This window comes from Dermacentor albipictus, chromosome 8 (genome assembly GCF_038994185.2).
Source record: "Dermacentor albipictus isolate Rhodes 1998 colony chromosome 8, USDA_Dalb.pri_finalv2, whole genome shotgun sequence".
Taxonomy (NCBI): domain Eukaryota; kingdom Metazoa; phylum Arthropoda; class Arachnida; order Ixodida; family Ixodidae; genus Dermacentor; species Dermacentor albipictus.
This window is the reverse complement of record NC_091828.1, coordinates 108,629,223-108,656,844: the sequence shown is the minus strand read 5'-3', so window position 1 is coordinate 108,656,844 and position 27,622 is coordinate 108,629,223. Positions and strand designations below refer to the sequence as shown.

Below are 27,622 nucleotides of genomic sequence, written 5' to 3'. Positions count from 1 at the left end.
GGAGCTCTGCCCACCCCTCCATAAAATATGTTCTTAAAACGTTGAATTTGCGAACGCCACGCTTGTGCGAAATACTAAACTTCCATAGCACACCTGTTGACGAAGGGAGCGGGCCATTCACTTTTTATTCTGTGTCGCTTTGTTTCTGTCTACCATTGTTCCCCTCAGTTCTATTTTATTATTATTATTCTCGTGACTTCTGTACAACGGCCACCATGCTCTAACGAAAAATAATAGTACCGAGTTATTACATCACCTTACCGGTGTAACATTGTCATTAACTTGTCCGTTGTTAAACAGTTAAAGAGCGCGCTGAATCACGATGCACAGCCGGCTGCAGCTTCTGTGAGAGCGCTAATATCGGGGCGTTTTGCAATTTACCTTGCGTTTCGCATGAATTCCACAAAAGCGGGTCGAGTCGGCCTGTCGAGTTGGAATTGCCCGGTCGACTTCACGCAAACGCTGCCCGGTCGGGCTGAACGAGCGTCGAATCGGTTCAGTCGGCCCGACTCCACGGTGTCGACCCACTTGGAAACATTTGCAGCGTGCATGCAAACGCCGACTGCTCGGGGCTGCGTCCCCGATCAGTCACGATTTATGCGCTGTGCAGCGGAAGAGCTATCATTACAAGGCCAAGACGAGCACCCATCCTAATCACAACGACATGAACCATGAAGTAGAGCTGTTGCAGGTGGCTGCGCGAACCGGAAGTCCAGTTCGAACGCGCTGATGTCTCGGCACGATGCTGCATGCCATCGTTCATCAAGACTTGTCAGAAGCACGTTCATGCAAAAGTGCGGCCGATCACGTCAGAATCGGTCAGCCCGCTTTTCTGACTGCTGGGTTCACGTAAGTGTAGCCTACAAGGTTAGAGGATATATCGCTTGAAGCTGCATCCGGCGTACTGCAGCCACACATGCATTGCTTAGATAAAATCTTATCTCGTGTAGCGTATCATATCCAAAGGTTCATGCATCTATAAATATATGCTGTCAACAAGCAGGCACACGGAAGAGGGTGAAACGAGCGAACAACTTTGTCACTTCTGCTGCTCTTCGTCGCTGTTCGCGCATATGAAGAATTATCTTTGCCGAGTAAAAGTGAAAAACTCGTTCGTGCACTTTCCGGGTAACGCCCTCCTTCGCGAATCTCGCTGACATAATTCCTTTGCATGCGTTGGGAGGGACCACAGCGCCACCGCACCCACGTGACTTCACGTTGCTCGCTCGTAGTAAATCACGGGTGCCACAAACATCTGTCAAAAGTAGTGCGTAACGCTCACTTAACACCTGCGCCTTTGCCCGCTCCTTGGGCCGCCCCCCTAGAGCCTCTATAATTCGACGACTGTGCACAGCTCCCATAATGAAACACGGCACAGGAACTCGGAAATAATGGTGAGACTGCGCGCCAACCAAGGAGTGTCTTCTCTGGCCAAGCAGCTGAAAGCTATAAAAGAGGTGAGCAACATCCGCGAACTGGACCTTACAAATTGCATTCGTCTCGAACCCAACCAATTGCCTCTGCACATCGGCAAATGCACGCGACTCCAATCTTTGCGGTGCGTCGCCTGCCCGCTCCCGCCGAGCAGCATGCTCAGCTTAATGCTGGAACGGCTTCCGTATCTCAAGGAAGTTGAGTTCTCCCTCGTGGCTGAGACCGACGTGAACTCGGAAATAAGGGAGGTGCACCACACCGCGTCGCAACTGCCAGGCGCTCTGGCTCTCAATCTCCGCCGCATGTACGCCGAAGTGGGCGCCGACCTGAACTTCAAGCTCCTCTTGGCGCTCCTGCGCTACTGCCCGAAGCTGAACAAGCTGCGTGTTCATTTCGTGCGCGGAAGCTTTCTGAACGCGCTTCTGGAATGTAACGCCATCCTCAAACACGGCGTCAATTTGGAGACATTCTCATTCTCTTCTGATGTGCCAGCTTCCAATCAATGCCTGGCTTCTGAACCGTTGGATTTCACGAGTTGCGCAGCCGTCTGTGGCAACGTCACCTACAAAAGGTCGTGCAACATGTGTAACTGCGTTCTTCTGAGAGATCTCGCTGTCGGCTGCGTTGGTCCCATCATTCTGCCACAACAGCTTGTCTTGGTTGTCGTCCAGCACGCAGAAGGCATCACGGCTGAATGGCTTCGCGCGGCCACCCTAGGACACTTCTGGACCAACGTGCGCCAACTCTGTCTTCTGCTACTTCCGGCACAGCCCTCCTATGGTGTTTACGCCACGGCGGGCGCCGTGTGCCGCAACAGTCTTCGCGACCTCATCTCGACCAAGCTCCGGCAGGTCGTCGAGCTTAACATAAGCGCCTTTCACTTCAGCCCCGACCTCGACTTGACGGCACTGCTCCAGGACGGTTCGCTGGAGCATCTGCAATCCCTCTCGGCGACTCCTTGCGGGCTTCGCCGCCCGTCAGCTCTGCGCGCTCTGGCGCAAAACTGCCCGAACTTCAAAGAACTGGACGTGCGCATCGATAGGAAGGGCAGCTTCGTTCGGTGCGCCGTCTGCGAGGGTGAGTTCTACGTCGATCCCAAAGACATCCCGGCAATGTACGACCGCGCCCCCGTGTTTCCCAATGCGCTTGCCAGGCTGACTCTCACCGAAGTGCATGGCCGTATCGTCCTTTGGTTCATCGAGACCTGTCCAGCGGTTTCCGTGCGGCTCTGACTGCCCCAATCCGTCGCACCCAGACTACCCGTCTTTGGGACAGCTGCTCGCCAGAAACAGCTCGCTGAGTTGTCTCGTGCTTCGGCACGATGCCCTGCCCTTCGGTGAGGCGTCTCTGCTGGTGAGTCAGGTTTGAGCTACGGGCTTTCTGTACCACGAGTATATTTAAGGATAGTTCCCTGCTCCGCGCATGTCAACGGCGCCAGAACTGAAATTTCCCCATTTATTATTTAATAAGCGAGTTGGCTACTTCGCAAAATGCATGCAAAATGATGGAGAGAGGTAGGACAGATCGAAGACCACTAATTGTCGATGAGGATAGCTATAGTAGCTTCATGGTACGACATATCTTATATCTTACAGAAAGGCACATTAGACACAGCGCTGTGTGTGAAATGTGCCTTTGTTTTCCTTGTTCAGCTTCGCCTACAACGAAATAAGATATACGAATTGTATTTTTGCATGAAACGACAGGAAGCAACTGTATAGGCAAAGTATTCGCTAGCACCACCCGAAAATGCCGAAATGTCTACCATCGTTTTGCCACCACTGTGACATGAGGTGCGCATTTCTTTTTCGGGAGCGAAAAAAAAAACAGAATCTGCATGGTGCGTTACTTGTCCATTACCAAAAACTAATCAGCAAGAAAGTACTTCTGCATTTTGTATACTGTGGTTCCGTATCTTTCTTGAGATAATAACGCAAAGTAAATATAATATTACGCTAGCAGACACTGTCGCCCTCTAACGACAGGTGAGAGAGAGAGACAGAGCTAAACTTTTATTTTCTGAAACGGTAATGAGTGACGGCAGAAGAAACAAAAAAAAAACGCTTCGCAGGGCTTGCCGTTTCGCTCAGAACAGGCAACCCATCGCAACCATAAGTTCCTGCCGTAACACACAACCGATTTGCTCCCTTCAAATTCCTTCGGTGTTTAGCACAAGTTCTGACAGCCTAATTTTTCTTTATCAGATTTGCCGGAAACAAGAAAATCGAAGGGTTAGATAGGTGCAACTGAAATTGCTTCGGGAAGACGTTCTAGGCTCAGGCCCTCCCCTGGTGCACTGTAAACTAATGTGCACCCTTAAAAAAAGGACTAACAATGTGGATGTCTATAACTCGCACCCTTGCATCGTTTCATTTTTCGGCATAAGAGTGCGAGTTCAAGAAATCACGCTCTTCAATTCCCGAAGGTCTAAATTATTTAAGAATGTAATGTCATTTCCCGCGGGCGTCGTATCGTTCCAGGAAAACATCTCCCGCATCGCCAGCCTGCAGTACCTGTGCCTTCTGTCGGCGGTGACGTCACTGGACAATGTCGCCGAGGTGTCCGTGCTGGCGTTCAGCGACAGGCTGAAGCCTCACATAAAGTGTGTACACGTTCACTACCGAAACTCTACCGACGGCATCGAGAAGCGGATCACGTGGATGAGGCGGGCTGGCGCTCCAACCGGTGGCGTCCTGGTTCGAGACGGTCCCTGCTTCCTCTATTGTTCGACGGCTACGTTCATAGGACTCGCCAAGCCGCTGAATCGTGACTTCACACAGATCATCTAGATGAAGGCACGGCCGACACGTAATAAAATTTTAGATATGCCTAAAAGTGCCTACAATGATACAGCTTATCCTTTGCTTTTTTTCATTCGTATCTTCGAAATGTGTATGCCATAACGCTTGTTTATCTTTCTTTCTTCCCTGAGTGTTTGAACTTGCGCTAAGGGGCCCTGCAAAACTAATTGAGCCCGTTAAATAAATCGCGCTATACGCGAGGCAATGCTTCCGGACCGCAAGAGCCATATGCTGCTTCGTTTCATGCACTGGGGAACTTGCAATGGGGCGTTACAGAATGCCCAGGTGGCGCTGTGGAAACGCCGATCAACAGATCCCTCCGTGCCACGCTGGTCGGTTTCGGGTAGTACGAAAGCGCGAGACACGACCTCCGAGATCGGGTGGCGCATCTCGGAGGCCATGCACGAAAGCCCAGTGGTGAATGCAATAGAGCAGGAAGCAAAGCCGTGTGCCTAGTGCGAACACTGTGTTCGAGAGATTGCGCAGTGTACTCGGCCGAAGAGTAGAGTTGGTCGAGTACTTTTTTATCCATTGCTGAGACACACACGCTCCTTTCCAGGGATGTTCTTCAAAAGACACATTAAAATAACTTTCCATATACAGCGTAGCATATTGAATTCTTAGCCGCAGAAGTGGAACACTGAAAATTTGGAGTGTGCATGCGACTATCCGAAATTTTTGCGTGCCATCACGCACGCAGTTTCTCTCCGTACTGGTCCTCCAACGTGGCCAAAGCTGTAGGACGACGGCAGTTCAGGCCATCATATACGAACAAAATGGTCATTGCTATTCATATCGTATTCGACTGTAGAATTCACTATTCGAAGTTGTCGAACACTGTATGTATAAGGGGACCCCCGCTGCTTTTGAAGTCAACAGGGACAAAGACAGATTCAAGCGGACGCTCTTCTGAACCATCCCGGTGCAGGAGAACCGCGGTGGTTGCGCAAACAAGTGGTTTTCATCGTTCTTCTTTGTCGCTTGTCCCGCTTCGCGCTACACCACACACTATCTGACAAATTGGCTGTCTCGATATAGACAAAGCAATTTATTATATGCTCAATCTCACCATTGTTGGACATTTTCAGTACTTTGTGCGGTAATGTAGCATTGACTTCAGGTCCTCTGTAATGAGCACTATAGTGCACTAAACGCATCTGGCGATGTGATATTCCCTTTTTTTACCTTACTGTCATTACCATCGTGGTCTAGACGTGATCGCATACTTTCCTTTGCGTCACACAAGCTTCTCCCTTACAATTTTTCTCGGGTGATGGGACCGCAAGCTATCATAGTCAAAACATATATCAAATAACGTAAACAAGATTTTCATTGTCAGGCTCAATAAAAATTTACCTTCCCACTGTTGTTGAAAAGTGCACAACCATTGCACTGTACAGGTGCTAACATATGGCGCAGAAACTTGGAGGTTAACAAAAAAGTTCGAGAAGAAATTAAGGACGGCGCGAATCGCGACCCAACGAAAAATGTTGGACGAAACGTTAAGAGACAGGAAGAAATCACAAAGAGTTCGTTTCCACTGAAACATTCTTTCATGTCCTTTCTCAGTGTAGTGGTGTATGGCTTCTGTGATTTCAAATACCAATTGGTCATGACGCGGACCGCGTCGCAAAGCTAACAATAAACGTGGTAATACCGCCATCGAGTCTCAGAAAATCGACCATTTCTGTGTTGGTTCGTCATTGCTAAAGTGTCGTAATACTCGAAGCCCTTCGGGTTCTGCTGCCGTCGACGTTGTCAAGTGAGACGTTTTCAACTTGATATGGGTGGCTTTTGCTGGAATTACGACAGCTCCGGTAAAGCTCTACGGCAGCAACGAGTCGTCATTGTACATGCGAATGCGATAGCGATACTTCTCAATTAATCAATATAAGGTATGCTGCTTGAGAGCCGCTGATGAGATATCTGCCTTTTTTTCGTACGCCTGGTATTGTCAGGTTGATCTTTGGGTGAATGAGGCGCCAAGAAGGAGTCAAAGGAGTCAAAGGTCTCACGGAAGGTTTGAAGCAAGATGGTATGGCCTCACCATGTGCGTATACCGCTCGGCAGAACTTGGCACGTGGTCTCCCCGCACGCAGAGAGGCTAGAAGGGGGAAAGGGGTGTGGGCAAGGTGCTTTACGTGCACTCTTAGTGCTTCAACTGTGATGTGAGACTTGATGAAATGCTTTTTGGCGATTGCAATTGCTGCCGCCTTTGATGCACTTCGACGACGAGCTAGACAAACCCTGAGCGCCTCTGGCTTAACGCTTTGAATACTGCGTAGGCTTGTTTTACTTGCACTAATAAAAACTGTCAAGCTGTACGGCAACATCCGTGAAAAGGGACCCGATATAGTTACAGCGTACTGCTTCTAGACATTCCGCAGGATTTTCCAGCGAAGAACTTGAGACGTAACGGATGCCTGTCAACCAGTTCTTCAAAGTACTGCAGTCTCTGTGGGCTGGCAAACTCTACCCCAAGCACTTTTCAAGAGAAAAGGGTTGAGTAGTTCGTGTAACTTTTTTGCCTCTAATTTTATCGAGTGTTTTTACGGAGCGCGAATGTAACACGGGGTGCCCGTTCTTCCCACGGTGTGAAACCGCACAGTTGTGAGGATTTTTAGAGTATAGGAAGAACAATCGATGGGAACTTAAAAGTTGCTCTTAAATTTTGCCATAAATGAAATTCATTACAGTAGTTTGGTGTGATGAAATTGAATTGCATGGCCGGTAAGTTTTTGCAATGTAACCATTTCTACCTTTTCAACCACGAAATACGGAAAGGTAAAGGTTAAAACAATAAATAAATATTAGAAGGAAATACGTCGGGTATTTTGAAATAAAGTTTTTCACATGAGAAGAGTGAGCCCTTCAAATCCCTGAGCAGAGCACATTCACTCATTTCAAATGAGATCAAAAATAATAACCATAATAATTTGTACCTTGTTTTTTAGAACACACGTGTAAAGCAGAAACCACAGTGCAAGCTGCCGTTGAATATTTGTTGCCTTACTGCCTATACATTCATGCATGGACACAGTGTTCATTTTATAAATAATTGTTTAAAAATATTCCTCTTTCCCCTACTGGCAATTGAATATTTTTTTCCACGCTATTGCAATTGTTCGGGGCCCTTTAACATTCTTGTTCGGTCTGGGAGAGCGTCCAAAGCACTTTGTTGTGTTCAAACAAGTCTACGACAAATATGAAACTTCAAAAGTCATTAGTCGGATTGTGGTAAGAGGTAGGCTTCACTTGCTGGAGCCGAGTGTGATGACCACTACCAGTGTATTGATCGCTTTGGGGAATTTTTGGGCGCTCAAAACTTATAAAAATGTACAACGCTACAATTATTAAACCAGCGTCAAGATGTGGAAGAGGTGGAAGTTGTTGCGTGGTGTGCTCTTGTCTGAATGAGGTTTGCAATGGGAGGTGTAACGTGTTTTCCTTAGACCAACTCCTGAGGACCAGCTTCGGCTGGTGGACAAGTCTGGGCTACCTGGAATACGGTGGCCGCCTACCTACGGGCATCAGCAGTTTGGACTCCGAAAATTAATTTTACTCAATCACTGCTGACAATGTGCAAATCCAGTTGGAGAAGGATACTTTATGAAGATCAGTGTGCCTTTCAAAGTGGCAAAAGTTTTGTAATAATTTTTTTAGAAATCTCCGAGTAAGCAGTATGTTGTGGTTCAACTTTATTTGCCTACGCATTGCCCTTGTGCATTTTTATTGAATTCGTTGTCCACAAGAAATATCTATCGCACGTGATTGTCGTAAATGTGTTTTATGCGAGCGTTATTCTAGTATAAATATATAGAATTAATTTCACAAGCTCTAGAGCTTCTTTTGTCTATGAAAGTCAATTTGTGAAACCACTTGGAAGCAATTAGAATAAGTGATTTCAGAAACTTTGGTGACGCAAGTCTTCTGAGGCGTTTCTGTTGAGGCTTTCCTTTCTTTTTACAGAAAAAAAAAGAACGGGATGTTTTGATGGCCGTTGTTTCGGAATCGCAGAGAAACCAGTCAAAGCCGTAGGAGGCTAGAGCAAGGGTGGTCATATTCAGTTGTGACAACCATGGGATTGCAATGTAGGTTTGGTATTCGAGGGTATTTACGTAAACATTGAGATCACTGGAGAACGCGAACTGTGTCAACTGTGCGGCGCACCCAATTTCCGCTAACCTGGTCTCCAAGTAAGCGATACGCATTAAAGTCGCCCAACAGCGATTAAAATGAGCTAGTGCAGGCTTTGAGTTATGCAAACTTGAATTTCCACGAGCAGTGGTTTAGTGCAGCGCGAGGCGGCATCACAAACAGTGACGGTGGGAGACTTCAAATCGACAGTCGCGCAGCGTGTGCTGTTGCTATGCCGATTTTGACGTGCAAAACACAACTGTTTCGTGCCCATTAGTGGGTGCTAATAAATATACCGACACCAGGCCCCGAACATGTGCACAAATATAAGCATGCCTTTGAGGTCACTGGGGCGATACATGGGAATGTTCCAGAGGTAATAACGATCCCGTAACACTCGGCACGATGCAACTAATCAGCTCAAGAGACCTCGTTGACTCTCGTCAGCGCAGCCACCATTAGGTGGTCATGGAATTTGAGCAAAAACATTTTTAACGAAAGAACGACCTTGGGCTGAACTTGCGGTTCGCAACGCGGTTCCACCCCGAACGTTCATCTTAGCTTCCCAGATTTGCATTGCCCCATCGATAGGTTCAGCAGGCGCAAATAAAGTTGGTAGAATCGAATAGACATGTCGAAATTACGCGTGATGCTGTCGTACCGTCCAGTTCAAAAGCTTGGTTTCGTTTTCGATGAGTTGGCTCCAATTTGCCGTATGGACAAAATAAGGACGCCGGGGCCAGAGCCATGACGTAGGCTTGTACTTAGGGGGCAAAAGAAAAAGTATCGAAATTTAAGAAATGACCGCAGAGGAAAGAGCACTGCTATACGAGCTCCAAAGTTTGAGGTAAAGGGATAGAATCCCGCGGTAATGGTCGCGGCATTTGAATGGGGGGCGAGACGCAATAAACGCTCGTGCACCATGCAATCACCACATGTTAAATAAACCCAGGTGGTCAAAATTATTCCAGAGTCTTCCCACTACAGGGTGCTTCATGATTGTATCGTGCTTTCGACGGGTAAAACAGCGAAATTCATTTTTAAATCCAGATTTCCGGCATCCTCACTAGAATCACGGTCAGGAAGGCTATGAACTTACATCGCGCGTTTGATAACTCGGAAAAAGACATTTGTAAGACGTCAGAACTGCAACACACTTATAGATGCGAAAACGTTCAATCCACGACTATAATTTCTTCAAACATTGACTTTTCGAATCCAGCGCTTCTGCGAAAACATGACCCAGCGTCCATAACACACGTGTTGACGAAGGGTGTGAGCTGTTCAAGTTTTAACCTGTCTCGCTTTCTTTTTGTATAATCTTGTTGCCCTCAGTTCCTTCCTTTCTTTTTGTGAATTCCGTACAATGGCCACCATGCTCTAACTTAATATAATAGCTGTGTGTTGACGCATCATCTTATAGGGGTCCCATTGTAGTTAATTTCTCCTTTGTTATGCAACGAAGGAGTGCGCTTAAGCAAGACGCACCGCCGGCTATAGCCCCTGCCAAGCGGTAATATAGCGGGGCGTTTTGCATGCGCCTGACAGAAGCGGGTCCAGTCGGCTTCTCGGGCTGGAATTGGCCTGTCGAGCACGTGCAAACGCTGCCCGATCGGGCTGAACGAGCGTCGGGTCGGGCTGAGTTGGCCCAACTGCGCGTGGTCGACCCACTGCGACCCATTTCCAGCACGCATGTAAACGCTGACTGGTCAGGGCTGCACCCAGCGCTTAGACTTGAGCAGTAGCAGTGTGACGTCGGGATTTGTGCGCTGTGTTACGGCAAGGCTATCATCACAAGGCAAAGACAAGCACGTAACCTAATCATAACGACAAGACCCATAAAACAGAAGCTGTTGCTGGTTGGAACCGGAGGTCAAGTTCGGACGCGTCGATATCTCCGTACAACGCTGCGTGCCGCCGTTGATCGCGGCCTGTCAGATGCGAGTTCATGTAAAAGGGCGCGCGGTCACGTCATGCTCATTCAGCCCGATTTGCTGACTGACGGCTTCACGTAAGTATAGCCTGTAAACCATATGTAAGGGTTACCCGTAAGTGTAACCTGTCGCCTAAAGCTTCTAACCTGTGTGCACAATAAATGTGCACAGATTATCGCTTCAAGCTGGGTCCGGTGTATTCCAGCCACACATGCATTCCTTCGCTAAAATCTTATCTCGTGTAGGGTATCACATCCACGGGTTCATACATCTGTAACTGCATGCTGTGAACAAGCAGGCACACAGAAGAGGGTGAAACGAACGAATAGCTTTGTCACTTCTACTGCTCTTCGTAGCTGTTCGCCGATTTGAATAATTATCTCTGCGGAGTAAACATGGAAAACTCGTTCGAGCACCTTCCGGGTAACGCACGCCTTCGCAAATCTCGAGGAAATATTTCTTCTCCAAGCCTTGGGACTGACGCCAGCGCCACCGCACCTCTCTGACGTCACGTTGCTGGCCCGTAGTGTATCATGTGCGCAACAAACATTTGTCAAAAGTCGTGCGTAACCCTCGAATAGAACCATGGCCTTTCCCCATTCGTCGGGCCGCGCCACTCGAGCCTTTATAATTCGCCCAGCGTGAAGCCCTCCACTAAAGACACACCGGCACAGGGACACCGAAGTAATGGTGGTGCTACTAGCCCACCAAGGGCTGTCTTTTCTGGTCGAGAAGCTAGAAGCTGTGAAATATGTGTGGACTATCCGCTCACTGGACTTCACAAATTGCATTCTTCTCGAACCCAGCGAATTGCCTCTACACATCGGCAAATGTACGGGACTCCAATACTTGCGGTGCGTCGCCTGCCCACTCAGGCCGAGCGCCCTGCTCGATTTAATGCTAAACCGGCCTCCGTATCTGGAGGAAGTTGAGTTCTCCCTTGTGGCTGAGACGGACGTGGACTCGGAAATAATGGAGCAGCACAGCACAGCGTCGCAAGTGCCAGGCATCCTTGCTGTCAGTCTCCGCCGCATGTACGCCGAAGTGAGCGGCGACCTCAACTTCAAGCTCCTCTCGGCGCTCCTGAGCTACTGCCCGTACCTGGACGAGCTGCGTGTTCATTTCTTGCGCGGAAACTTCATGAACGCGCTCCTGGAATGTAACGCCATCCTCGGACAGGGCGTCAATTTGGAAACATTCACGTTCTCTTCAGAGGTGCCAGCCTCCAATCAACGCCTGCCGTCCACACCACTGGACTTCACGAGCTGCGCGGCCATCTGTGCCAACGTCAGCTACCAGAGGTCGAGCAACATGTGGAACTGTGTCCTACTCCGGGATCTCGCTGTCGGGTACACAAATCCCGTCCATTTGCCGCAACAGTTCGTCCTGGTTGCCGTCCACCACGCAGAAGGCTTCACGCCGGAATGGTTTAGCCTGGCCGGCTTTGGACACTTCTGGACGAACGTGCGACAACTCTGCCTTCTGCTATTTCCGGCACAGCCCTCCGATGGCGTTTACGCGACGGCTGGCGCCGCGTACCGCGACAGTCTTCGCGACTTCATCTCCGTCAAGCTCAAGCAACTAGTCGAGCTTAACATAAGCGCGTTCCACTTCGGCCCCGACCTTGACTTGACGGCACTGCTCCAGGACGGCTCGCTGCGGCATCTGCGATCCCTCTCCGCGACCCCCTGCGGCCTTCGCCGCCCTGCAGCTCTGCGCCGTCTGGCGCAAAACTGTCCCGACTTCAAAGAACTGGACGTGCGCATAGATAGGAGGGGCAGCTTCGTTCGGTGCGCCGTCTGCGAGGGTGAGTTCTTCCTCAATCCCGAAGACATCCCGCAAATGCAAGACGGGGCCCCCGTGTTTCACAATGCGCTTGTCAGGCTGACTCTGAATGACGTGCATGGCCGTATCGCCCTTTGGTTCATCCAGACCTGTCCAGCGGTTTCGGTGCGGCTGTCAGACTGCCCCAATCCGTCGCTCCCTGACTACCCGTCTTTGGGTTACCTGCTCGCCAGAAACAACTCGCTGATTTGTCTCGTGCTTCGCCACGATGCCCTGCCCTTCGGCGAGGCGTGTCTACGGGTGAGTCGGGTTTCCGCTACGTGCTTTCAGTGCCACGAGCATATTTAAGGATGGTTCCGTGCTCTAAACGTGTCGAATGGCGCAGGAACTGAAATTTCCTCGTTTATTCATTTCCCCAGTGAGTTACGTGCTGCGCAGAACACGTGAAAAATGGCGGCAGGAGAGGTAGGATAGTGCACAAACTAACACTTGTCGATAAGGATAGCTACAGGGGTACGTTGGTATGACATATCTTATTTTGTTGTAGCGCAAGCTGAACAAAGAGAACGGAAAAGCACATCTGACGCGCACAGCTCTGTGTGAGTCCGATGTCCCTTTCTGTTGTATTTGTTAAGCTTGCGCTGCCCGGAAATGCGCAAACATCGACAGCAGTTTTGTAACCATTTTGACACGACATGCGCACAATTTCCTTTAGTTTCCATTAGTTGTTCTGTATGAACCAACTAGCCCGCAAGAAAGTACTTCTGGATTATGTTCACTGCGGTTGCGTATCTTTCATGAGATAAATGCTCAAGGTAACTATATTATTACGGTAACGGACACTGTAGCCCTCGAACGGCAGAAAAAATGATAAAAAAGTAATGCTTCCCAGAGCCAGTTTAGCTCAGAACAGGCAACCGATCGCAACAATAAGTTCCTGCAGTAACACACAACCGATTTGGTCCCTTCAAATCCTTTCGGTGTTTAGCACAATTTCTGACAACCTAATTTCCCTTGATAAGGTTTACCGCAAACAAGGAAATCAAAGGCTTAGATACGGGCAACGGAAATTGCTTCGGGAAGACGTCCTAAGCTCAGGCCTTCCCTTGGTGCACTCGCATGTTGCGTCGTTCCTGGAGCTGAAACAGCGCAATACTACAGGAAAAAAAAAAGGTAATGACACACATCTTGTTATTTCCTGATACATCTGCTCAGGTCATGAACTAACAAGCCCAAACGCGTGTATTGTAAAATAATTAGCACCCAAAAAGAAAGGATTAAGCATGTACATGCCTCTGACTCAGACCCTTGCATGATTTTTTTCGCCGTAAGAGTGTGACATAAAGGCACTTGCGCCCTTACTAAATGTCTGCAGATCTAAATTATTTAAGAATATAATTTCCTGCGGGCATCGTTCCGTTCCAGGAAAACATCTCCCGCATCGCCACCCTGCAGTACTTGTGCCTTCTGTCAGCGGCGCCATTACAGGACAATGACGCCGAGGTGTCCCTGCTGGCGTTCAGTTATCGCCTGAAGCCTCGCATAAAGGGCGTGCGCGTTCACTACCGAAACTCTACCGACGGCACCGAGAAGCGGATCACGTGGATTAGGCGGGGTGGCGCTCCAACCGGTGGCGTCCTGGTTCAAGACGGTCCCTGCTTCCTCCATTGTTCGACGGCTACGTTCATAGGACTCGCCAAGCCACTGAATCGTGGCTGCAAAGAGATCATTTATTGAAGGCACGGTCGAGACGTAATAATGTCTCATATATACGCGTAAATGTGCCTACAGTGATACAGCTTATCATTTGATTTTTTTTCATACGTATCTTCGAGTAAGCATGCCTTATCTATTGTTTATTTTTTTATCTCACCGAGTGTCTGAATTCGCGCTAAAGGGACCCTGCAATGCTTTTTAAACCCGTTAAGTAAATCGCGCTATACGAGGGACAATGGTTCAGGACCGAATGAGCCAAATATGCTCGCTTTCATGCGGCGGGGAACGTTTTTTTGTTTGTTTGTTTGTATTGCCTGTTTTGTACTTTTACATGAAACAACAAATGACATGGAAAGGTGGACAGTGGAAAGGTGGACACCTTTCCATGTTTGCAAGAACTACAGTTCGCAATCTATTTTTTGTCGCAAAACCATGGTATGTAATGCAGGTATTGCATTGTTCAAGGGTAAATATACAGAAGTTACACCGAGTATTCGCAGTATTTGTGTGGGCTTCAAATTGGGAAGGATGCAGTCCAAGGAATTTGTTCAGATGAGTTAGAGGTATGGGTCTGACACAGCTATTTACACGACAGATTGTAAACGGGTTTTTATTTTTCCGCGACTTAAGCGATCCTTTCTTGCGCACGGTGTGCCAAGTGAGGCTAAGGAGCGCGTTACCTGGCTATGTAGTCTGTACAGACAATATGAGCGGTCCTGTTTGCGGATTTCTTTAAGTTATTTTAAGTGTACGGTCTTTGTCCGTTAGATCTTCAAATGAGTACCTTTTTTCAGTGAAACGTAAAACATTGTACAAAGATGTATGCCATGTAGTTCTCGCTGTGTCAATGTACAGGTCCATATACAGCGGAGGCCAGGGGCAAGACGTGCTTAAGAGGATAAAAAGAATGCAAGTAACGCCAGAGACCAAGTCTTTCTTTTTATGCGAAGCATATTACGAGAGCTCAACCCAGCTCCTCAGGCGCGGCGGTGTCGCCATGAAATCACGTGACACCGTGACGTCACGACAGAGGAGAAGTGGCTTTGGCTCAACTCTTGCAAGACGGGCTGGGTGGGAATCGAACCAGGGTCTCCGGAGTGTGGGACGGAGACGCTACCACTGAGCCACGAGTACGATGCTTCAAAGCGGTACAAAAGCGCCTCTAGTGAATGCGGTGTTGCCTTAGAAACGAGCTGTTTCTAAGGCGTGCGTCTCTTGCTCAGGCGCACATTTCGTTGCCGCGCCGAACGCTGCTTTGCTCGACGCTCACCGCGTCCAATGCGGGGCGCGTAGTCGCTGCCCTGTAGCCCATTGTCTTACACCCCTTGGCGGGTCGACGGGAACGCTGTCGCGTTCCACTCTTGAAGGCGAAGAAGTAATGCATGAGTTGTTTCTTCGTCTAGCCGAACCAAATATAGCCAAGCAACAGCAGTTCACCAGGCTAAACAGTGGTTCAACAACTAAAATAAAGGCTAGTATGCTTCACATCCTGGGCTTAACCTTACCTAAGCCACAGCCATTTTTTAAGCTTCACACGGGTACGTTGAATATCAAAACCTTTTTAAGAGATCGTGGTTTTTTTCTTACCCCGGGGCTCGCATTGCTTGATCTGTAAGAAACCCGAAACTATAGATCATGTATTTCTAGATTGTTGGGTGGGTGTCTTCTTTTGGTATGTACTGCAGATGACTATAAAAAACGACTTTCCTTCCGATCCACAGGGTATTAAATATTTATCATAAAAAACGATGATGGACTGCCGTTTGACCTTATTATGCTAGTTGGCCTTCACTGCTGTCTACGGCGCGCTCGTATGGCGGGGTGTCACTGCGATTGGGTTGCTCGGCCTGCACGAATGCTTTTCCGAGAATGCATGTCGAGATTTGTGCAAATTAAGAAAGCACAAGATTGTGTACCTGCGTGGCTATCAAGGGTGCCACTCTTGACCGCGCTCAAACAATCCTAAATTGGTCAGCCCTCTAAAGCTGACACTTGGTGCTGAAAACTTGCTAATTTCTCTTGTTTTCTCAAATGTCATTTGCGGCGGGGAACGTACAGTGGGCGTGCCAGAATGTCCAGGTGGCACTGCGGAAACGCCGGTACACAGATCCCTCCGTGTCGGGCTTGTCGGTTTCGGGTAGTACGAACGCGCGAAGCACGACCTCCGAGATCGGGTGGCGAATCTCGAAGGCGATGCACGAAAGCGCTGCTGTGAATGCAGTAGAGCAGGAAGCAAAGCTGTATGCCCACCGCGAACACTGTGTTCGAGAGGTTGCGCAGTGCACTCGGCCGAAGAGTAGAGTTGATAGAGTACGTTTTTATCCATTGCGGAGACACGCACGTTCCCTTCCAGGGATGTTCGTCAAAGAACACTTAATCAGAACTTTCCATGTACACCGCAGCGAATTGAATTGTTAGCCGCAGAAACGCAACACCGAAAATTCGGAGTGTGCATGTGATTATTCTAAATTCCTACATGCCGCCACGCGCGCAGCTTCCCGCCATGCCGTTATTCCAATATGGCGGCTAGGCAGACGTCAGTACAAGCCATCCCATACGATTGGAAGAGTCCTAACTATTCACGTTGTATTGGACTCGAGACTTCGCAATTCGAAGTTGTCGAACACTATATGTATAAGGGGACCAATGCTGCTCTTGCAGTCTACAGGGAGAAAGACAGATTCAAGCGGACCCTCTTCTGAAGCATTCTAGTGCAGGAGAAACGCGGTCCTTGCGCAAACGATCCAGTTCCTGGACGAACAGATGAAAGATGTCACAATGGTTATCCGCCGTTGAGTAACAATGGCTTGCCTCAGGAAACCCACAAATTCTAACTTAGAGGGATGGTTTGGGATAGTGGGATTACCGTATGACTATGTGATGCAGTGCGAAGCGGGCCAAGGGACATCGAACAACAAGGACAAGAGGTTGTCGTTGTTGTTCTTTGTCCCTTGTCCTGCTCCGCGCTGCACCACACCCTTTCCTACAAATTGTTTCTCTCAACATAGGCACAGAAACTTGTTATATGCACCTTAGTTGCACCATATGCACCACTGTTATATCTCACCATTGTTGGACACCATCAGAACGACGTGCGGTGGTGTAGCACTGCCCTCAACCCCTGTTTGATGAGCACTATACTCTATTAAATGTATCAGGTGATTTGCTATTCCTGTTTTTTACATTAGTTATTATCACGGTGGTCAAGACGTGAGTGAATACTTTCCTTTGTGTAACACAAGCTTATCACTTACGATTTTCTCAATAGACCAGACCCCAAAATATTACAGTCAAAACATGTATCAAATATCGTAAACAAGCCATTCGTTGTCATACTGCACAAATATTTAACTTACCACTGTCATTTAAAAGAAAAGTTCACAACCATTGCATTCTAGAAGCGCTAACATATGGGCCAGAAACTTGGAGGGAAACAAAGAAGCTCGAGAACAAGCCAAGGACCACGCGAAGGGCAACGGAACTAAAAAAAATCTCAGTGGCCTTCCAGCGAAGCTGTGTATGTGGGCGCCTTAATGGCGAACTGCACCTCCGCCGCGGGTCGGTCTGGCATTTCACTATCTTCGGGATCGGCCCACGTATTGGGAGTACTTAATGCCTGCTTCAAAGCCGCGGGTCGGCGCGGCTTTGCATTATCTTGGTGATAGGCTCGCGTATGCGGAGTGCTCAACGCCTGCTTCACCCGCACCGCGGGTCGTTCCAGTATTGGACTTTCTTCGGGATCGGCCAACGTATGAGGGGTGCTTAACGCTTGCTTCACCTCCGCTGCGGGTCGGGCTGGTATTGCATTATTTTCTGCATACGCCCAGGAAGGGGGACGCTTAACGCCTCCTTCACCTTCGCCGCAGGATGGGCCGGTATTGCACTTTCTTAAGTATAGGCCAACGTATTTAACGCCTGCTTCACTTCCGCCGCGGGTCAGGCTCGTATTGCACTATTTTGTGGATCTGCCCAGGTATGGGGAGTGCTTAACGCCTGCTTCACCTCCGCCGCGGGTCGGCTCGGTATTGCAATTTCTCCGGGTTCAGTCGTCGTCAGGGCAGTTTTTTGCTTCCAACAAGAATATTTTCTTGAGGGCTAGAGGCATACAGCTTCGCCGTAAAATGTTAGGGGAAACGTTAAGAGAAAGGGAGAAATCGGAGGAGATCAGGAGCAAACGGGGTCACTTCTGATGCGATCTCAAGTCGCGTCGATGTTTCAGAATCCTTTTTTTTCCGAAACAGACTGGTCATCCAAGCGGTTCAGCCCGACAGAAAGCGGTTGTCTCGACACGCTGTACGGTGGGCCCTGACAAAGAACACGACGAATCGTTCCAGCGTCGGTGCAATCGCCACTTTGCGGCGATGTCGGCCATCCCTATGCGGAACGCGTAGGAATTGGAAAACAAGACGCCCAAATATAGCCTACACAAAAGGGTCACATCTCTTCGAGGAAGTCTTGGTGGAAGCCGGATGCTTAAGCTTGGATCCGGGGTGTATAAACGGGCATCCATTCATGTGGTTCATTCCACTCTGATATAGTACACTGTCGTGCAATTAGGCGGATCACCCTTGCAGCATCAGTCCTAGACACCGGTATCGATAGGCAGTCGTCTTGTGCGTGAGCTGAACGATCAGCCTGATCCGCACATTCCTTGCGCATGATACCGCAGTGACTTGGCAGCCTCTGATACACTATCTGATGTCCTTTCTTTGTAAGGTGGTGTATGCCCACTGTGATTTCAAATACCAAATGGTCGAGCGAACCGCACCGTAAGGCTGAGATTAAGCAATGTAGTGACGTCTTTCAGCCGCAGAAAGTCGACCATTTGAGTGCTGGTTCCTCATTAACAAAACGCACTGCGACCCTAAGCGCTTCGAGTTGTGCTGCCGTCGATGTTATCAAGTGAGACATCTTGAAATTGACAGTGGTGGCTTTTGCTGGAATGGCGACAGCTGCGGTACAGCTTTTCGGCCGAACCGAGTCGTCAGAGTACATGCGAATGTGATACCCATACGTCTCATTTAATAAAAGTAAGGTAAGCTGTATAAGAGCCGCTTATGAAATATCTGCTATTTTTCGGACGCCAGGTATTGTCAGGTTGATCTTTCTGTGAATGAGACACCAATATGAAGTCAAACGTCTCGCGGAAGGTGTGAATCAAGATGTTATTGCCTCACGATGTCCGGATACCGTCCGGCAGAACGAGGCACGCGGTCAATACGCACGTAGAGAGGCTAGATGGGGGCAAGCAGTGGCAGAAATGTGCTTTACGTGCCCGCTTAGTGATTCAACTGTGATGTGGGCCTTGATGAGCTCTTCTCTGGCGATTGCAATAGATGCCGCCCTTGACGCACTTCGAGGAAGACCTAGACACATCCTGAGCGCCTCTGCCTGAAAACTTCGACAAGCACATAGGTTTCTTTTAGTTACGGTAGTCAAAACTTGCAAGCTGTACCGCAAGAAGTTGAAAGAAAGTACCCTACATAGTTGCAGTGTAGCGCTTGTGGACATTCACCAGGTTTTTCCTGCGAAGAACTCGAGAAGGTTACAGATGCCTGTCAACCGGTTCTTCATGGACTACAGGCTCTATGGGGTGGCAAACACTGTCAGAAACACCTATCAGCTGAAAAGAGTTTAGTAGTGTGAGTAAATTTATTGTCTTTCAATTGATAGAGCGTTTTTACGGAGCTCGCTCTTCATATGATGTGAAACCACATAGTTAAGGGTGCAGTATAGTATTAGAGTCTAGGAAGTAATATCGACGGGAACTTAAACATTGCTATAGAATTGTTCCATACATAAATGAAACTCATTGCAATAGTTTGGTATGATGAGACTGAATTGCGCGGTCGGTTAGGTTTTGCAAAGTAGATATTCCGAACTCTTCGGCCACCGAGCGGGGAAGCGCAGGTAAAACAGTAAATAAATATTTGAAGAAAATATGTCGGGTATTTTGAAAGAGAGTTTTTCCCATATAAAGAGTGAGCCCGTCGAACCCCTGAGCATAGCGCATTCACGTATTCCAAGTACTGTAAAAAATAAAACCCATATTAAATCATTCTTTGTTTTTAGAAAACCATGTATAAACCAGAAAGCACATTGTAAGCTACCATTCAGTATTTATCGACTTACTAACTACACATTCATGCATGGCAAAAGTCATGACTTTAGCACTAATTGTTTAAAAAAATTCTTGTTTCACGTACTAGCCATTGCACATTCCTTTTCCACCCTCCTATAATTGTTCGGGGCCTTTTATCAATTTTGTTGGCTCTGGGAGAGCGTCTAAAGTGCATTGTTGAGTTCAAGAAAGTCTACGACAAATTTGAAAGTTCGTAAGTCACTACTCGGATTGTGATAAGGGGTAGGTTTTACTTGCTCGAGCCAGGTGTGATGACCACTGCCAGTGGATTGATTGTCTACGGCAATTTTGGGGGGTTTAAAGCTTATCGGAGTATACCAGGCTATCGTTCTTAAGCCACCGTCTGCAACCAGAAGGGGTGGAAGTTGTTGCGTGGTGTGCTGCTTTCTGAATGAGGTTTGCAACCGGAGGCGTAATATGTTTTGCTTAGCCTAAGTCATGAGAGCCAGCGACGGCTGGTGAACCGGTCTGGGCTACCGGGAATAGGGTGGCCGCCCACCTTCGCGCTTCAACAGCTTGGTCTCCGAAATTAAATTTTACTCGCTCACTGCTAACAATGTGCAAATCCACTTGGGGAAGGATACCTTATACAGACCTGTGTGCCTTTTATAAGTGGCGAAATCGTTGTAGTAATTTCTTAGAAATCTCCGAGTAAGCATTCTGTTGTGGTTGTTCAAATTTATGTCTACGCATTTCCCTCATGCCTATTCATTGAATTCGACGTCTACAAGGAAAATATATACCTACCTCTTGGTGGAACAACTGGTCGTAAATGAGTTTCATGCAAGCGTCTTTCTAGAATAATATAGAAATAATATGACAAGCTCTTGAGCTTCTTTTGACTATGAAGGTAAGTTGTTAAGCCATTTGGAAGCAATAAGAATAAGTGATTCCAGAACTTTTCGTGGCACATGTTTTCCAAGGCGTTTCTGTTGAGGCTTTGTTTGTTTGTTTGTTTTTTTTGAAGACCAGGAACTGGAAGTTTGATGGTCATAGTTTCGAAATCGCTAACGAACCACTCCCAGCCGTAGGAGCCTAACACAAGGGAGATTATAGCGTATCATGAGTTCAGCTGTGACAACCGTGCGATTGAAATGTAGTTACCCGAATCGAGGGTTCTTGTGTGTAGAGTGAGATCACTGGGGAACGTGAATTGTCCTAACTGTGCGGCACGTGCAATCTCCATTAACCGGGTCTCTAAGTAAGCAATACGCACTGAAGTCACCCAATTATGATTTCACATGAGCTAGTGGAGGATGTTAGTGATGCAACCTTGAATTTCCTCGACCAGTGGTTCGGTGAAGCATGAGGAGGCATCACAAACGGAGATGATGGAAGATTTAAAACCGACAGTCGCGCGGTGTGTGCTGCTGCTATACCGATTTTGACGTGAATATATCAGTGTTTCGTGCCTATTAGTGGCTGCTAATAAATATACCGACAGTAGGCCCCAGAAATGAGGCCAATAAAGCGAGCCCTTTACATCACTGGGAATATACATGGGAATGTTCCCAAGGTAATAACATTACATTACACTCGGCCCGCGTCGACCGATCGCCTTAAGAGACGTCGTTGACTCTCGTCAGCGCAGCTACCCCTGAATGGTCGTGGAATTTTCTCAAAGAAATAAAAAGAAAAGAACGACCTTTGCCTGAAGTTCCGGTTCACAACGCGGTTCCTCCCCAAACGTTCCACTTAGCTACCCACATTTGCTGCGCCCCGTGAATAGGTTGAGCAGGCGCAAATAAACTTCGTCGAATCGAATAAACGTGTTGAAATTACGCGTGATGCTACCGCACCGTCCAGTTCAAAGGCCTGGTGTCGTTTTCGACGAGTTGGCTCCGGCTCTCTATATCGACAAAATAAGAACGTTGGGGGCAGAGCCATGAAATAGGCATGTACTTTGGGGACAAGAAAAAGCCATAGAAATTTAGGAAAGGTCCGCACAGCAAAGAGCACTGCTGTACGAGCTCCCAAGCTCGAGGGTACGGGATAGTACGCTGCTGCCATGGCCGCGGTATTTGGATAGGAAGCGAGACGCAAGAAAACGCTCGTGTACCATGAAATGCGCACTTTAAAGAAACCCAGGTGGGCGAAATTATTTCTGGGTCCTCTCACTACAAGGTACCTCATGATTGTATCGGGGCTTCGGCACGTAACACAGCGACATTTATTTTTAAATAGGGTTTTGCGGCAGGCTCATGAGAACCAGGCTCACCAAAGCTGTGAAGTTATGTTGCGCGTTTGATAACAAGCAGAAATAGATTAGTAACACATGAAAACTGCACCAAACATACAGATGCGTAAACACGCGATCCATGACTATGAATTGTCAGAACATAGAATTTTTGGAAGGCCGCGCTTTTCCGAAAACATGAACGTCAATAGCGCACGTGTTGACGAAGTGTATGAGTCGTTCATGCTTTAAATTTGTGTCGCTTTGTTTTTTGTCTAATTTTGCTGCTACCAGTTTTGGTCATGTGACTTCTGTACAATTGCCACCATGCTCAAACAAAAACAATAGTAGTGAGTTGTCGCATCCTCTTATCACTGTCACATTGTTCTCAACATGTCTTTCGTTGAGCAACGAAAAAACGCGCTCAAGCACGATATAGCGCCGGTGGTATACCGTGCATGAGCGTCAAAGCGCTAATATATCGGCCCGTTTTGCATGTACCCGACATAATCAGGTCGAGTCGGCTTGTCGGGCTGTAACTAGCCTATCGATCTCGTGCCAACTCTGCCCGGTCGGCCTGAACGAGCGTCGAGTCGGGCTGAGTCGGCCCGACTGCACGAGGTCGATCCAGCTCGACCCGTTAACAGCGCGCATGTAAACGCGGACTGGTCGAGCGGCAGCCGGCGCTGATACTTGCGCGGAAGCGCTGGGGCGTCGCGATTTATGCGCTGTGCAGACAAGAGCACAACCTAATCATAACGACACGACCCATGAAACTGGAGCTGTTGCAGGCGGCTGCGGAAATAGGAAGTCCAGTTACTACGACCTGATGTCACGGAACTATGCTACGTGCCATCGCTCTTCACGACTTGTCACAACCGAGATCATGTAAAATTGCGCGCGGTCACGTCAGCCTCGATCAGGCCGGTTTTCTGACTGTCGGGTTAACGTAAGCGAAGCCCGTATGTAACTTGTAAGTGTAACCTGAAAGCTATAGCCTCTAACTTATAAGGTTACACGCTATATCGCTTCAAGCAGGCTCCGGTGTACTGCAGCCACACATGCATTGCTTCAATAAAACCTTATCTCGTGTAGCGTATCATATCCGCGAGTTCGTGCATCTAAGCTTTATGCCGTGAACAAGCAGGCACGCGGAAGAGGGTGAAACGAGCGAACAACATTCTCACTTCGGCTACTCTTAATCGCTCTTCGCCGCTTTGAACCAAAATCTCTGCCGAGTAAAGGTGTAGAACACGTGCACGCACCTTTTGAGTAGCCCACGCCTTCGCTAATCTCGCTGACATATTTCCTTTGCGTGCGTTGGGGGTGATGACAGCGCCACCGCACCCGCGTGACATCACGTTGCTCGCTCGTAGTGCATCACGTGTGCAGCAAACATGTGTGGACAGTCACCCGTAACGCTCAGTTAGCACAGTCGCCTTTACCCGCCCGTTTGGCCGCACCCCTCGAGCCTCTATAATCGACGAGTGTGAACAGCTTCCCTAACGAGACACCTCACCGGAACACCGAAATGACGCTGAGACTGCGCCCCAGCCTAAGTTCGTCTTCACTGGCCGACCTGATAAGAACTACGAGGTGGAGAGAGCCCATCCACGAATTGGACCTCGCAAATTGCATTCTTCTCAAACCCGTGGTATTGCTTCGACGCATCGGCAGATGTAGGCGACTCCATTACTTGCGGTGCGTCGCCTGCCCGCTCCGTCCGAGTGACCTGCTCGGTTTAATGCTGGAACGGCTTCCGTATCTGGCGGAAGTTGAGTTCTCCCTCGTGGCAGATACGGACGTGGAGTCGGAAATAAGGCAGTTGCAGCAGCGCGCCTCGGAAATGCCAGACGCCATGGCTCTTAATCTCCGCCGCATGTACGCCGAAGTGAATGGACACCGGAACTTCAAGCTCCTCTCGGCTCTCCTGCGCTTCTGCCCGAAAATCGACGAGCTGCGTATTCATTTCGCGCGTGGAACCTTCTTGAAAGCGCTCCTGGAGTGTAACGTCATTTTCCAACAGTGCGCGAGTTTGGAAACATTCGCGTTTTCTTCCGAGGTGCCACCCTCCTTTCAACAACTGCCGCCCGAACCATCAGAGTTCACGAGCTACGCAGCCGTCTGTGCCAACGTTAGCTACCGGAGGTCGAGCAAAATGTGGAACTGTGTTCTACTTCGAGATCTCGTTGACCGCTGCGACGATCCCCTCCTTCTGCCGCAACAGCTGGTCCTGGTTGCCGTCCATCACGCAGAAGGCACCACAGAAGAATGGATTCGCCTGGCCAGCCTTGAACACTCCTGGACGAACGTGCGCCAACTGTGTCTTCTGCTGTTTCCAGCACAGCCCTCCGATGGCGTTTACGCGACGGCAGGCGCCGCGTACCACGACAGTCTTCGCGACCTCATATCGACCAAGCTCCAGCAGTTCGTCGAGCTTAACATAAGCGCGTTCCACTTCGGCCCGGACCTCGACTTGACGGCACTGCTCCAGGACGGCTCGCTGGAGCACCTGCAATCCCTCTCGGCGACCCCTTGCGGGCTTCGACGCCCGTCAGCTCTGCGCCGTCTAGCACAGAACTGCCCGGACTTCAAAGAACTGGACGTGCGCTTCGATAGGCGGGGCAGCTTAGTCCGGTGCGACGTCTGCGAGGGTGAGTTCCTCCTCGATCACGACGACATGTTGGAAATGTACGACGGCGTGCCCGTCTTTCACAATGCCCTTGCAAGGCTGACTCTAAGTGATGTGCTTGTCCGTGTCTTCCATTGGTTCGTCGAGGCCTGCCCAGCGGTTTCAGTGAGGCTCTCAGACTGCCCTAGTCACTCGCACCCAAACTACCCGTCTTTGGTAAAACTGCTCGCCAGGAACAGCTCGCTGAGTTGTCTCGTGCTTCGGAACGATGCCCTGCCCTTCGGCGAGGCGTGTCTGCTGGTAAGTCGGGTTTGAGCTACGGGCTTTCAGTGCCACGAGCATACTTAAGGATAGATCCGTACTCTAAACGTGTCAAAGGCGGCGGAATTGAAATTGTCTCGTTTACTTGTTTACTCAGCGCGTTAGGTAGGGGGCAATATACATGAAAAATGTTGCAGGGAGAGGCGGGACACAGCCTGTGCTACCATTCGTTGATGCGTGTAGCTGTAGGAGCTTGTTGGTACGGCATATCTATTTTGTTGTAGCGCAAGCTCAACAAGGACAACAGAAAGGCACATCTGACACACAGTAATCTGTGTTTCAGACGTGCCTTTGTTGGTCCTATTCAGCTGGCGCTAAAGCAAAATAAGATATATGAACTGTTTAGTTGCTAGAAACGACAGGAAGCGAATATATAGGTGAGGTAATCGCTAGCACAATTGGGAAATTCAGGAACATCTACAATAGTTTTGCGGCCGCTATAACACGACATGCGCACACTTTCGCTCGAGAAGCGGCAAAAAAAAAGATTCTGCGCGGCGCATTACTTGTTCAGTATGCACCAACTAATCGGCAACAAAGTACTTCTGCATTATGTTTACTGCGGCTGCGTATCTTTATAGCGATAAATTCAAGGTAACTATGTATTTACGCCAGGAAGACACGGTCGCCCTGTAACGGCGGATGAACCTAAACAAAGAAAGCTCCTTTCCAGTGCTAACTGTTTCGCTCAGAACAGGCCATCAATCCGTATCATAGCTTTCTGCAATAACACGCAATCTATTTTCTGCCTTCAAATGCTTTAGGCTGCTTAGTACAATTTCCCATAGCTTAACTTCTCTTTAACACTTACCGCATAAAAAGACATCGCGGGCTTACATAAGGGCAACTGAAATTGCTACGTGATGACGTCCTACAGACTCTGCTCGCCTTTGTTGCACTCGCATGTTGTATCTTTCCTTGACCTGAAACAGCGCAAAATAGCACGACAGAAAATAGGGTTAGCTCGGGTCATGAGCTAACCAGGGCAAATGCGTGCACGGTAAAATAATTTTCAGCCTTAAAAGAAGGATTAAGAATGTGTCTATAACTCATTCCCTCACATCATATTTTCGGCGTCAGAGTGCTAGTTAAAGAGACATCTACGCCCTTAATAAAATTTTGGATGTACGAGTTAGTTATTAAGATAACGTGATTTCCTGCGGGCATCGTTCCGTTCCAGGAAAACATCTCCCGCATCGCCAGCCTGCAGTACCTGTGCCTTCTGTCGGCGGTGACGTCACTGGACAATGTCGCCGAGGTGTCCGTGCTGGCGTTCAGTGACAGCCTGAAGCCTCACATAAAGTCTGTACACGTTCACTACCGAAGCTCTAACGCCGGCATCGAGAAGCGGATCACGTGGGTGAAGCAGGCTGGCGCTCCAACCGGTGGCGTGCTGGTTCGAGACGATCCCTGCTTCATCTATTGTTCGACGGCCACGTTCATAGGACTCGCCAAGCCGCTGAATCGCGACTTCGAGGAGATCCTGTAGATGAATGCACGGCCGAGACGTAATATAATGACTTAGATACGCGTCAATGTGCCTACAATTACACAGCTTATCATTTACTTTTTTTCTTTTGTATCTTCAAATATGTATGCCTTATTCTTTGTTTATTTTTCATTCTTCACTCTGTGTCTGAACTCGCACTAAAGTTTTTTCATCCCGTTAAATAAATCGCGCTAGATGCGAGACAGTGTTTTCGCAACGCATGGGCCAAAAATTGCTCGCTTTCATGGAGCAGGCGAACACTCCGTGGTCGCACTTAGTACACACATTCTCTGGCGATGCGAGGGTAACCCTCCACCACAATCATGAGTGCCAGCTGCCTCCGAGGAGGGTTGTAACCAGCTGCTGACATGAGCAGACAAGAAAACACAACTTGCACTCGTCTCGTGGGCCCAAGACGTCGCCCCCACCTGGGAGCCACACTTGGCCTACCTGGCCTAACTTCAAACCCTGCAGTGGCAAATAAAGTTGTTTCTCTCTCTCTCTCTCATGCAGCAGGGAATGAACAATGTGGCCTGACGGCGTGCCCAGGTGGCGCTGCCGAAACGCCTGTCAACATAACTTCCCCTCTATCTGCAAAACTAGCGGAAACTACTTCGCTCCTCCTCCGCTCCTTACCCCCGGTTTTCGAGCCCTTGACAGTGGCGCCACCTATGCTGGCCCTGCCGTAAAAGACAACGGCTAACGCGCTACCAGAGGAAATCGCGGTAAAGTTCATTCAAAGCCTGCGCAGCAGTTTTTGAAAGAAGGCTTTCCGTCGTCAGGCGGTAATTGGCATTAATAATGTCGTGTTGCTATCGCCAAAATAATAGAGAAAATGACTGTTATTTAAGGCATAAAGCGCCCGCACGTTGAGAAGTCTTGTTGCTGAAACACAACGCATGCACACAGTGTGCTCAAACACGCGCGTAATTGCTTCAGTTCCACGTTTTGACTGCGTGAATGTGTACGTTGTTTCGTAGGCTGATTTGAGTACCTGCAGGATACCTTTATTCGGCCGGCGCGCGAGAGATTACAAATGTCTGGGGCCAGCAATG

At 48.7% G+C, this 27,622-nt stretch overlaps 3 protein-coding genes across 3 annotated transcripts; all 3 read left to right on the top strand.

The window, feature by feature from the left end:
* The first annotated feature begins 1,171 nt into the window (after positions 1-1,171).
* On the top strand, positions 1,172-4,269 carry LOC139048540 (uncharacterized). Its single transcript, XM_070522946.1, has 2 exons — positions 1,172-2,787; positions 3,915-4,269. Exon 1 carries the CDS (start codon positions 1,392-1,394, stop codon positions 2,664-2,666), a length of 1,275 nt encoding a protein of 424 aa, XP_070379047.1. The 5' UTR covers positions 1,172-1,391; the 3' UTR covers positions 2,667-2,787; positions 3,915-4,269.
* A 6,457-nt stretch (positions 4,270-10,726) lies between these two features.
* Positions 10,727-13,980, top strand: LOC139049010 (uncharacterized). The gene is made up of 2 exons (XM_070524028.1): positions 10,727-12,391; positions 13,517-13,980. Exons 1-2 carry the CDS (start codon positions 10,994-10,996, stop codon positions 13,826-13,828), a joined length of 1,710 nt encoding a protein of 569 aa, XP_070380129.1. The 5' UTR covers positions 10,727-10,993; the 3' UTR covers positions 13,829-13,980.
* Positions 13,981-23,453: 9,473 nt separating this feature from the next.
* On the top strand, positions 23,454-27,070 carry LOC139049009 (uncharacterized). The gene is made up of 2 exons (XM_070524027.1): positions 23,454-25,057; positions 26,259-27,070. The coding sequence occupies exons 1-2, from the start codon at positions 23,657-23,659 to the stop codon at positions 26,565-26,567; spliced, it is 1,710 nt and encodes a 569-aa protein (XP_070380128.1). The 5' UTR covers positions 23,454-23,656; the 3' UTR covers positions 26,568-27,070.
* Positions 27,071-27,622: the final 552 nt, after the last annotated feature.

Bases quoted from the DNA above. Each gene is read 5' to 3' on its own strand.
- LOC139048540 (XM_070522946.1), top strand. From the start codon at position 1,392: ATGGTGAGACTGCGCGCCAACCAAGGAGTGTCTTCTCTGGCCAAGCAG.
- LOC139049010 (XM_070524028.1), top strand. From the start codon at position 10,994: ATGGTGGTGCTACTAGCCCACCAAGGGCTGTCTTTTCTGGTCGAGAAG. The intron at 12,392-13,516 runs GTGAGTCGGGTT...GTTCCGTTCCAG, and splicing joins TCGGCGAGGCGTGTCTACGG to GAAAACATCTCCCGCATCGC.
- LOC139049009 (XM_070524027.1), top strand. From the start codon at position 23,657: ATGACGCTGAGACTGCGCCCCAGCCTAAGTTCGTCTTCACTGGCCGAC. The intron at 25,058-26,258 runs GTAAGTCGGGTT...GTTCCGTTCCAG, and splicing joins TCGGCGAGGCGTGTCTGCTG to GAAAACATCTCCCGCATCGC.